Here is a 12,588-nt window from a genome sequence, read left to right as displayed (position 1 = left end):
CAGTTGCCTTTTTACACATCCAGCAGACAAAGAGCAACATTACGAGCCCTATCTCGCACCTGGTGCAGCGCAGCACAGAGCCCGACGCAAAGTGTCTTTGCTATTCTAAGACCGATGCAGTTGTCAATTTCCTGACCAGCGCCCGCGTTGTTTAAATAGCAAGCGCACCTGCGCCTATCTGCTCGCCATTGACCAACAAAAACCTGGTCTAAAGTTAATAACGCAGCATTTCACTGTTATTTTAACGGCAAATTAGTAAAATGCGCCTAGGCTTATGCACAGCGTGCGCGCACACTTCGCTTGTTACACACACAGGGAAGTGCAGCAGCACACAAACATGCAAAAGATTACAAATTACGATGGCGGTGCAAATCTGCCATCAGAATAGCAATGTGCCAAGGTAGAAACGCGCCTGGCTTTTAAAGGGAATGGGAGATGACACTCTGATTGGCCTATTGCATGTTACGCCCAAAACACACCTATGATTAATTAAGACACTAAGTACAACCCTTTTGAACCATGCGCCCAGCGCACGGACCCTTTTTTCCGCCGTCCAATTAGCAAAAGTGGATTTGGACACGCCCTAAACGCACCTGCACCATGCGCTTCACGCAGTGCCATGGAAATATCTGGCTTTTTAGCTGCTAAATATTCCACTCTTCACCAGCTATTCACCAACAATGATCATTCTCTGTTATACATCATCATTTCATTAATTGTTGAAATGAAAAACTATTAATACTATTACTCGTACTAATGACTCTGGTTCCTCCCCCCTCTGCCTCCAGAGAGTCATTACACGGAGAAGCTGCAGCGCCGCTGCTGTACGGACGGCCTCAGGGGGATCCCCATGCCGTACTCCTGTACGCGACGCTCCCTCTACATCACAGAGGGCTGGGAGTGCATGAAAGCCTTCAGATACTGCTGCGCTACTTACAGGAACCAAGAGTTTAACACCCAGATTCCCACCACCCCACCACCCTTTACAACAACTCCCCCTACCACCTCCCCTCCCATTTATTTCCATAGTTTTGGTGGAGTGGAAAGGACTGAACGAATACACCTATCACGGGAAAGGTTTAGTAAGTACTACCTCAACCTTATCTTTGCCATTCTGTTTAAGTTTTAGTTACCACTGTTTAAACATCTTGCTTTGAAATGTAGTGTTAGCGTGCTAACATTAGCTAATTATCACTACACACAAAGCACAGCAGAGGCTAATGGGAACATCATCAGTTATTTAAATATTTGGTCGTAAACCAAAGTATTGAACACATTCAAAATTGTATCTAATGTTGGCGCTAGAGAGGATAATTAATTATTCCTGAGTGGGACATGAACCAAATATCACGGCAATCCATGACTCACATCCCTACCAATGTTCTACCACTTCTTCACTAATCTACGAGCGGCAGTAACACCAAAGAAAAAACTAAGCGATGCACCAGAAATGGCAGGGAGGAAGACAACTGCAGGCTAAACATGGACGTAAAATAATTCTGCAAATGAGGAATGAAATGTATTCAACATGTTTTGTTAGATCTAAAGCTTTTACACAATGAATGTATTCATATCTTTTGTTTGTTTACAAGAAAAGTCTACAGGTCATATTTTTAATTGTGCAGTAGTTTGTTGTTGTGTGGACATATTAACAGCTTCTAGAATCATATATTGGAGATATGTAATGAGACCTACTAATCATATGTAAATGTGTTCAAATAGATTGGGGCGAACGTGGGTTGCCTGGACCGCCTGGACAGCCTGGAATGTCTGGACGTGGTGGATTTGAACTGCATATGAGCTTTTCAAATGCAGACACTATGAGAGAAAGAGAAGTGTTAAGAGTGGAAGCGAGGCACGACGAGGAGAAGGAAGAGGAGGAGGAGGAGGAAGAAGAGGAGGAGTATCTGGATGCATCTCAAGTGTATCTGCGATCCAAGTTCTACGAGTCTTGGCTGTGGACGGACGTTAACCTTCCCAGCCAGGCAGACAGAGACGGGTGGGTAATAGATAAAAGTAGAGGTTACATCAGAGGCAGAATCATTTATAGCATTTAATTAACTTAAACATCATCTGGTGGAACAGTGTCAGTATTCAGATTTGATTTATATTAGTGCCTTTTATTAATCCCTGGGCTGCAGTTAGGTTGTTGCAGGAGCAAAATGATGGGAATCAGCATTAAAAGTAATTAACTTTCATAACTGAAAACAAACTGTGAGAGGGACAAAGTTCTAAGAAATGTACACAGTGCCATGGATATGCATTGCTAAAGCGCTGTCCTGGTTGACAGCTCGATGAGGTAGAAACAATTAGAAACAATGCTGGTTTAAGGCTCTTCTGCCTTGGTTTAGGTTGCCGCTGGGTTCACAACCAAGCAAGCGTCAAGGATTTTTAAACAAACACAGCACAGTAGCACCCCTCTGTGCAATGTCAATTTGAAAATGCTGTAATGGACCAGCAACAAAAAGTCCAAATCCAGCCATATTCATGGTGTGTCATATTTGACACACATTTCCTGTCTGATAAACAGATGGATCAGGGACAGTCCAAAGCCTCTTAATCAGTTTGATCACGTCAAACAGGTAGCACTGTGAACTTCCTGCATTGCATCATGTTTTGTTTAGTCAGTGATAGCAACTGAATAAACAGATCAGAATTCTGATTCCTGTGTGTGCGATGTCCTTGTTTGCATTGTGAAATGCATCAGTCAACCAAAACTGCAAAGTTGCTGTTATTTTTTATCACCAAGTTAACATTTTACAGGATAGCTGCTGAAACTGTAGCCTGGCTCTGCCCTCCTACGTACTTCCGCTCAATTTTCATTTTCCTATGAAATGTACAAGAGTCTGGTAGGACCAGGCTGCTGAAACTGTAGTATGATGCAACAAAGCAAAAGAAAATGTAGAGTTTTAAAATCGTATTTCATTCTTTGTTTTAACATTTTTACAGCTATGCTATACAGTATTTTGTTTCATCAGTTTAAAAAGAGTCTGAGGCTTTGACCTGGGACCTCCTGGTGATAACACAGATATGAATCTGATTAACAGGTTAGCGTCTAAGAATGTGGACAACCCCTTACCTGACAGCATCACAGAGTGGGGAGTCCTGGCCATCAGTGCATCACCTCATACAGGTACGAGGAGGTTGTCAATTTGTGACTCTCAGTTTTTGACACATTTTATGACACTTTGCTTGTGCTTTTAAGAAGACCATAGGGGACTGTCACATATTCATCATTATTTGGAGTGTCCCCAATTTTATGACTTATAACTGATGAAAATGCAAGCACTTGACTTTGAGATGTCTACATTTTTGTGCCAGAATGCACACATGTATATACAGTCATTTCTTAACAGCAATCGTCCCCATTGCATTCCACCAAATCATCTCAGCATATTATCAACAGTTGTTTCTGTAGACTTTCTGTAGAATCTGTTGTCCAACAACTCATTCAGTTGCTTAACTCTACAGGGAATCAATACACTTTCAGTGGCCTAATAATTGCAGTGCTTAAAGTGTAAAACCACAACAAACCTAATCCTTAATGTTGCCATTTATTGAAAAAGCAAAGGCTGAATAAATTGTTCAGACTTTGCAAAGACTGAAAGTTCAAATCTCTAAACTCAAAGTTACTTATACACGTTCATGTGCAGAAGCCTCATCCCATCACTAATGTCCTTCTGAATGCCTGTAGGTTTCTGTGTCGCTGAACCTTACAATTTCAGAGCATGGAAGCATTTCTTTGTGGACCTGAAGCTGCCGTATTCAGTGGCGAGGAACGAGCAGGTCGAGATTAAAGCTGTGGTCCATAACTACAACAACGAGGAACTGCATGTAAGTATATCTCCTCAAAACTACTCAGCACAGCCACTTCCTTATTATTCAGCTGGGGAATTTAGTAAATATAGAAAGCATCTTCTGCGAGTATACTGTTCAAAATCTTAGTTTAGCATGGTAGCAGGTGACATTTGTTAGATGTAAGTTAGCACTTAACACACAAGGACAGCTTATGCTGGTGGGAATGCTGTTAGTTTTGCACGTATTTTCTGGTAGTCCATTCAATATTTGTCCAGACTTTTCACTTACTGTAGAACCAGAAATGTGAGCTGTATGGTGGCACTAGGCTACTAGAGGAAAAGTCAGGGGATCGTCAAAGTCAACAGGATTTATGGCTAAAACAATTCTAGGTTCACTCTGTTGCCACTCAATAATTCAATAAATCAAGTCTTGGATGAATAAATCTTGTGACTGGTTTACGTTTAGGTGAGGGTGGTGCTGATGAAGACAGAAGGCATGTGCAGCATTGCCTTTAAAGAGAGTCACACACAGGAAGTGACGCTGCCGGCCGGCTCTTCTGTCGCGGTGCCTTACACCATTGTACCGCTGGTGGTGGGGAAACTTCCTCTGGAGGTGATGGTGGTGGCCAGAGGCACGACGGCAGGAGACCGCATCCAGAAACAGCTACGTGTGGTGGTGAGTCACTCTTGATGATGAAGAGCTCTTTAACGGTAGTGAATAAAGTGTGTCTACTCCACCAGCCTTTTGGAGGTTGCTTTGTCCTTCTGAAATTCCGCTGCTAAAACAGGAAAGTTGATGCTCTGCATTGTAAAATAAGTGTCCTTCATGGTCCCAATCATTTTATTTTGATGGTACTACCATGATCCCAAAACAATTGCCATGTAGACAGTATGCAAAACAGAAATGAACTTAAAGTGCTCATATTATGTTCATTTTCAGGTTCAAAATTGTATTAAGAGGTTATATCAGAATATGTAGACATGGTTTAATTTTCACAAAAACACCATATTTTTGTTGTACTGCACATTGCTGCAGCTCATCTTTCACCCTGTGTGTTGAGCTCTCCGTTTTAGCTACAGAGTGAGACATCTCACTTCTTTTCCATCTTTGTTGGGAGTCGCACATGCGCAGTAGCTAGATAAGGACTACTAGCCAGTCAGAAGCAAGGTATGAGGGCATGCCACGCTAGCAGCTAGGTGAGCATTATAACGTGTTACAAAGTGATGCACGTTCGTCAAGGAAGTAAAGGCTGGACTACAATAGAGCTGTTTGGAGCAGTTTGTGAACAGAGTTTTCGGTAAGTCCCTTTGGGTTGGACTTTGGGCTTTTTGACTTTGTAAACCTATTACATGCACAAAAAAGATATAAAACACAATAAAGGAAAAGGGAAAAAGCCAATAGCATAATATGAGCACTTTAAGTCAATTTAAAGGTTAACAAATAGAACACATATAAAGAAGCTAATAACAAGAAAGTTGAGACTGACTTAAAGGAACACGCCGACTTATTGGGAATTTAGCTTATTCACCGTAACCCCCAGAGTAAGACAAGTCGATACATACCCTTCTCATCTCCGTGTGTGCTGTAACGCTGCCTGACGGCTGCAGCATTAGCTTAGCCCAGCACAGATCCTGCAGGTAACTGGTTCCAACTAGCCTACTGCTCCAAATTGTGACAAAAGTGACAAAATAACGCCAACATGTTCCTATTTACATGTTGTGATTTATAGAGTCACAGCGTGTACAAAAAACAACGTAACATGAGACACAGCCATCTTCTAACAGTAAACAAACTGGGAACTATATTCTCAGACAGGCTTGCTGCGAGCATATCAGTCCGCCCAAGTACTATATTCTTCCGCCTGAGAATATAGTTCCCGGTTTGTTCACAGTTAGAAGACGGCTGTGTCTCATGTTACATTAATTTTTGTACACGCTGTAACTCTATAAATCACAACATGGAAATAGTAACATGTTGGCATTATTATTCGGAGCAGTAGGATTGCTGGAACCATTCACCTGCATGTTCTGTGCTGGCCTGATGCCGCTGGAGCCGTCAGACAGCCTTACAGCACGCACGGAGATGAGAAGGGTATGTATCGACTTGTCTAACTCTGGGGGTTACGGTGAATAAGCTAAATTCCCAATAAATTGGCATGTTCCTTTTAATAAGGATATCTCTTCTTAACCCAAACAGCTGGAGGGAGTGCAGAAGGCTGAAGTTTGGAGTGCGGTGTTGAACCCGTCTGCTGAGGGAGGTAAGAAGATCGCAGTGATGAATCATTTCCTGTTAACTCCTGTCAAACGCATGTTAATATGCCAGAATTATGCAGATTTTTACGTTTTAAGTTGTATTCTCCTTATTCTGAATGAGTTGATTCCTCCTCTAACTCTGGTGTTCTGTAGTGGACCCAACATTTCGCATGGTGAATTATTATTATTGTTAGATCACAGTTTTATGAGTTACAAATCCAGTATTATCCAGTTCAAGTGTTCTCACAGACCTGACGCAAAAGAACCCTCAATGACTAAAATGTTTTGAATTAGAATTGACTTTACCTTGTAAGAGATGGATCCTTGTCAGGTTTGGATTAACTAGTAACAAAGTTTAAATTTATGGTTCTGTTTCCGTCCACTATAGGAACACAGACGGTTCGAGTGGGCAAGATCGAACTGGAGTCAGTTGTGCCGAACTCTAGGCCAGAGACATTCATCAATGTCAGAGGTCAGTCACTGACAGAGCGGTGGAAAAATTCAAAATAAGGCTACCAGAAAGACTGATTCCTGATTCATCCTCTCTCCTCCAGGCAATGTGTTGGCAGACAGCATTGATAACTCCATCAGCGAGGACTCTCTGGCCTCCCTGATCCAGATGCCCGGCGGCTGTGTGGAGCAAAATTTGGCAAGCATCACGCTGCCGCTCATCGCCACCCTCTACCTGGATCGAACCAACAGCTGGGAGAGTGTAGGGGTGCAGCGCAAGGCTGAGGCTCTCCGGTACATCAGGAGAGGTGCGAGAGAGGAAAAGGATGGATGGATTGATGGCTGGATGGATGGATGGAATTCAAAAAGTTTAAGAAAAATATGGTATAGATGATTAATTTGCTGGTGTATAACTACTAAGTGGATGGACTGATCTCAGTGTGTGGGGATGAATGTTTAAATGGATAGACAGTTGAGTACATGGATGGATGAAGAGTTGGAAACATAGGTGGATAGATGGTGGATGAATAGTTTGATACAAATGTGGATGGATGGATCAGTGAGTAGTTGGATGGATGAATAGTTTATTACATGGATAGATGGAGAGTTAGACACATGGATTGATGGATGGATGGAAGGATAAGTGGATATATTGATGGCACAGATGGATAGTTGGATGTACACAGATGGATGGATGGACGGGTGAATGGATAATGATCAGGATGGTTGATCAATGAACTTCAGACTTGCTGGACAGATGTATGGCTAGTTAGCTTGATGGATGATTTTGGGAACAAGCTTTGTTTTCATTATGAATAAATTCACATCCCGTCTTTAAAGTCTTCATGTTGTTTTCAGGCTACGAGAACCAGCTGGCATACAGAAGGAGTGATGGCTCTTACCCCCCCTACAGGAGGGAAGGCGCAAGTACATGGTACTGTCAAGATTTTACACATTTAGCCAAATCTTTAAAACCCATGAGCTGATTTCCAAAGAAAACCTGGTAGACAGATAAGCTAGAATTGTTTCCGTTTTTTGTGATCATTTGGGAATTTCAAATTTTTGCTTCTCTGTAGACTGACATGTATGCAGTATTAAGATATCTGATAAAATAAGGTAGCCAATGTTATATTTTAGAGGTTGGAATTAGGGCTGAATAATAATCGTTTTCGAATTGAAATTCGCAATTAATCAAATGTGAATTATTTAGTTGAATGTTAGGTGCAACATTTACATTTAACATCTTTTATTCCTCTTTTGATTATTATATTTACTGTTTTTTTCATAAGATAAATGCTGGAATAATGTTACACATTACAGATTGTTTACAGAAATGTCAGAAACTTTATTTAACATGATCACAGAAGGTGCAATATGTAGCACAAAAAAAATTCGCAAATCAAATCTTAATCACAATATCTGGCAGGAAAATCACAATTAGAATTCCCCCCCCAAATTGTTCAGCCCTAGTTTGAATGCATGTATGCATGCAAACACATTTATACCATGCCACATTCTGAAAATGAAATTAGTGTGTATTACTATCAGTATTCACTTCCTCATTACTTAATCTGTTAGATAAGTAGTGTAATGTGACCAAATAAAGGCTAATAACAGTCCACCTGATTGTCAGGATCACGGCGTACGTGGTGAAAGTTTTCTCCATGGCTTACTCCATCACTCGCATCGACGAGCAGCAAGTGTGTGAACCTCTGCTCTACCTGGTGAACAACAAACACCAGCTTTTGAGAGGGAGCTTCAAAGAGGACAACCCAGTTTACTCCACTACCATGACTGTGAGACACACACTTAAAAACACACCATGTCACCCTGCTGAAAACTTATGAAATCTTTTCAGCATTTTGTCTATCCTCTTTCCCTCTCTGTGTTCCTTCTTGGTTGTTCCTTTTTTCATTAAACTTAAATGAATGAATATCAGAATTATATAAATATCCTCCTAATCAAGTAAACAATCAAACATCATCATTAAATGTAGCTACTGTATCAGTGGATGACTTATGTACTGTATGTTGTTATCCTAGTAGGCAATGGTAAAGTTCATGTTCATACTAAATCTTTTGTAAAACAGTCAGAGGTGGGAAGAGTAGAAAAATATTCTACTTAAGTAAAAGTAATATTTATTTGATGAACTTTTACTTACTGTAAGTACAAGTAAAATTACCGGTATAAAGATCTACTAAAGTAAAATTAAAAAGTAGCTAATTTAAAAGTTACTTGCAGTAAAAGTTACCTAGTTACTTTTTTTGTTTTATATATTATATTATATACTGTGCTTAATATCTTATTTATACTTACTATGGTTATTTTATTTATTCACAGTCTTTTGGATTGGCAGATATCTTTTTTGCAAAACTTAAACATTAATGGCAACGTCCTCAGAATCAAAGTGTGAGGGCTTCTTTTTAGGGCTGCCAGAAATAGATCAGTCCTACCAGAGACAGAGAGACACATTTCTCATTCTGCCTCAATAGACCAGTATGCAGTGCAGCCACAGGGCTGGTGTTTGGAGTCAAGTTTTGAAAGGCATTCTTAAAAACTTACGAAATACAATAAATGTGTTATGCAGATATTGGAATGAACTGTTTTTTTTTCTATTTGAGTAAAAACCTCTTTTCCTGTGTCTCCAGGGCGGTCTCCGTGGTGACGACCCCGAGACAACACTGACGGCCTTCGTCCTCATAGCACTTGCCGAGGCCAAGCAGGCTAGGATCCGCTGCACTGGTCCAAGCGTAGAGGTAATTCATACTAAAATGATCTGCAGAGTTGCCAAGTTTTGCCAAGCAGTTCCATTTTATTTTTAGTTAACTGATGTTTATTTTATTACTTTTATTCCTCATTGTTATATGATCAGAGGTTTTATCAGTAGTTGTGCTTGTAACAAAGCATTATGTAATAAAATGTAATACAAGTTAACTTCATTATGTTTTAACACCCGCAATATAATCTGTCGCAATATATAATAAAAACCCTAAACGCAATATGTAATTGATTTTGCTGCATTTTGTAATAAATTATACAGCTGCAGTTCTTACAAAATGCTAAGGGTTGCACTTTTTTTTATGAAAGTGTAATGATATGATGCATTATGTATAACCTATGGGAATAGAAGTCTTTCTCTGCTGGCTTTGAAAGGCAGCATGAAGAAAAAAATCAAAAAGTAATAAATATAGCCTATTTCATTATAAACTATTTTAATTACTGTCATCTTTACTTCAATCAATCAATAATACATATATATATAATTTAATTCATAGAGCACTTTAAAACAACCAAAGATGTTGTTATTGCTTACACTCATTATGTACGAATTTATAACAAAATGTGGCAGATTATTACATAATGCGGGTGTTATTACATAATGAAGTGAAAATGTATTACATGTTGACTCTTTATTACATAATGCGTTGTTATTACATAATGCGTTGTTACAGTGGTTAAAACTGTTGTTTACCATATGTGTCTGCTGTAGGTAGCTGTTGGTAAGACGGCTGAATACCTGAAGAGTGCGCTGTTGACGACGGGGAGGAGGCCGTACACTGTGGCCATCGCCTCGTACGCGCTGGCTCTGCTGGGGAATGCTTCGCCCTACAACCCGACACCATCTTTACTCAGAGCTGCAGCTCCAGGTATCTCATACACTCAGAGCTGCAGCTCCAGGTATCTCATACACTCAGAGCTGCAGCTCCAGGTATCTCATACACTCAGAGCTGCAGCTCCAGGTATCTCATACACTCAGAGGTGCAGCTCCAGGTATCTCATACACTCAGAGCTGCAGCTCCAGGTATCTCATACACTCAGAGCTGCAGCTCCAGGTATCTCATACACTCAGAGCTGCAGCTCCAGGTATCTCATACACTCAGAGCTGCAGCTCCAGGTATCTCATACACTCAGAGCTGCAGCTCCAGGTATCTCATACACTCAGCCCAGTTTAATTTGTACACTACTGAGAGTCTTACCTACAAATACATCAAATTACTGCTTCAAACAATTCACTTTATTTTATTTGTCACTGTGCGAATAAACATAGACTGTATATATGAATCATAATATTTACAGTCTATGGTATAAACATGCCATTGGCAGCGTATTTCATTCTCCCCCCCTCCTGCTATTTGCGTGTTACCATTTTTTAAGTCCCTTTTCGCTACGAGAAACAACAACCTCCGAGCTAACGATCTGGGTGACGTAGCAGCGACAGCGGCATCAACGGGTTGCTGCCATAGACAGTTAAAGGTTGTTGTGCTTTGGTGGCCATCATGTTGAATGTAAACAAAAAGCTGCTCGCTGGTCGCTGCGCTATCGTCATCATGTAAAGCCCACCTCAACGGTTGTTATTGGTGTAAAGTCCGCCTCAACGGTTGTGATTGGTGCCTCGATTTGGAAAAAATTGGAAATGGGCTTGAATGGGCTCTTGGCCAGACTGACTTGCAGAGCAAATCTCAAATTTGCCAGGAGTGTGTCAGGGTTTTCCCAGGCTAAAGTTTTTCCTTACCTGACTCCAGATCTTAAGCGAGAGGGATACAATCGGGCATGTGCCCACAGATGTTGAAGGCAAAGGGACTTGGGAGCAGAGGGCCGACCGCAGTAGAACTGCCCACTCCAAAAGTACCCAGACAGGAAGTGAGGCACAGTCGTCGTTCATCCAGTATAAAAGTTTATGCAGGTTAGCTGCCCAGTAATATTGTCTGAAGTTAGGGAGTGCCAGACCCCCTCAGTCTTAGGGGACTGTAATATCTCCTTGCGGATCAGCGGGTTTGACGCCCCAGAGAAATTTAGATATCGCCATGTCCAGCATGTCGAAAAAAGATTTTGAGATAAGCACCGGAATGTGCTGGAAAAGATAAAGAAATTTGGGAGGACAACCATCTTAATCAAATGTATCCGGCCCATGAGGGAGAGCGGTAAGACCGACCAGCGGTCAAAACCGCTTTCAGTTTTTACGACCAGAGGTAAAAAAAATTTGTGGAACATGATACGGCCGTTGTAACAAAAACCCCCAAGTAGTGAAAGCTGTCCTCTGCCCACTTAAATGACGATAACGAGGAGCACACGAGTCCGCATACAGTGAGACTTTATGAGTCGTGCCAGATCGTGTGATACCCTCAAAACCTTCCGCCGAGCAAAGCCAGTTGGCCAGAGGTTCTATTGCGATGGCGAACAGGAGTGTGGACAGAGGGCAGCCCTGTCTTGTGCCTCTCCGAAGTGAGAAAAGAGGTGACAATGTGTCATTAGTTTGAACTGAGGCCATCGGGGTTGAATATAACAATCTGATCCAGAGGATAAAGTCATGGCCCAGGCCGAACCTGTCCATTTCCTCGTATAGGTACCCCCACTCGACCCTGTCGAAGGCCTTTTCAGCGTCGAGGGACACCACGGTTTCCAGGGTATCATTACTTGACGAGTGGATGATGTTAAGTAGGCGTCTAGTGTTGTGGGAAGACTGTCGGCCAGACATGAACCCTGTCTGATCTAATATATAATCCGTTGAAGACGGAGTGCTAGAACCTTTGAGAGAATTTTGAGGTCAACATTGAGGAGTGAGATTGGTCTATAGCTGCCGCAAAGCAGAGGGTCTTTCCCCTTCTTAAGAATTAGGGAGATAGTGGCCTTTGATAGGGTGTCCGGAAGTCAATGCAGACGAAAAGCCTCGAAAATGGCAAGTTTTGACGAAGATTTGGACCGTGCAATAAAGCAGGCCTGTTTGGTTCTTTCAGTGAATGGTTTTAGAGATTTACAAAGAAGATGCATATAATATATCTCCTTAAATCCACCTTTACTGTTAATTGTTTCCTCTCTCCTCCAGGGGGAAGCCACTGGCTCGACAGTCAGAACACCTTGTTCACCCTGGAAGCGACCGGCTACGCCTTGCTAGCTCTGGTGAAGTTGGGGCGCATGGAGGAAGCTGCAGCGCCGTTTAAATGGCTGAACGGCCAGCGGAGGAGAGGAGGAGGCTTCGGCTCCACTCAGGTAACAGTAGGGCGAGTCATGGAGCTGAGCTGGCATCTGCAAATCCAACATTATTGTCTGTTTTAGTAAATTCACCTGCTCCAGGCTCTGATTAGTAGGT

General features: G+C 41.7%; 1 protein-coding gene across 1 annotated transcript in view; it reads left to right on the top strand.

Annotated features, from left to right (window-relative positions):
* LOC114546678 (complement C3) overlaps positions 1-12,588 on the top strand; it is a 37,947-nt gene that overhangs the window by 17,728 nt on the left and 7,631 nt on the right. Inside the window, exons 17-29 of the mRNA XM_028565646.1 lie at positions 789-1,082; positions 1,723-1,999; positions 3,048-3,133; positions 3,695-3,834; positions 4,264-4,473; positions 5,995-6,055; positions 6,439-6,522; positions 6,605-6,808; positions 7,359-7,434; positions 8,134-8,296; positions 9,149-9,256; positions 9,991-10,147; positions 12,325-12,488. Of these exons, the coding sequence (XP_028421447.1) occupies positions 789-1,082; positions 1,723-1,999; positions 3,048-3,133; positions 3,695-3,834; positions 4,264-4,473; positions 5,995-6,055; positions 6,439-6,522; positions 6,605-6,808; positions 7,359-7,434; positions 8,134-8,296; positions 9,149-9,256; positions 9,991-10,147; positions 12,325-12,488 (2,024 nt within the window). The remainder of the gene's footprint in view (positions 1-788; positions 1,083-1,722; positions 2,000-3,047; positions 3,134-3,694; positions 3,835-4,263; positions 4,474-5,994; positions 6,056-6,438; positions 6,523-6,604; positions 6,809-7,358; positions 7,435-8,133; positions 8,297-9,148; positions 9,257-9,990; positions 10,148-12,324; positions 12,489-12,588) is intronic.

This window comes from Perca flavescens, chromosome 2, assembly GCF_004354835.1.
Source record: "Perca flavescens isolate YP-PL-M2 chromosome 2, PFLA_1.0, whole genome shotgun sequence".
Taxonomy (NCBI): domain Eukaryota; kingdom Metazoa; phylum Chordata; class Actinopteri; order Perciformes; family Percidae; genus Perca; species Perca flavescens.
Note: the sequence above shows the minus strand (reverse complement) of the source record. Positions and strands in the feature narration are given on the sequence as shown.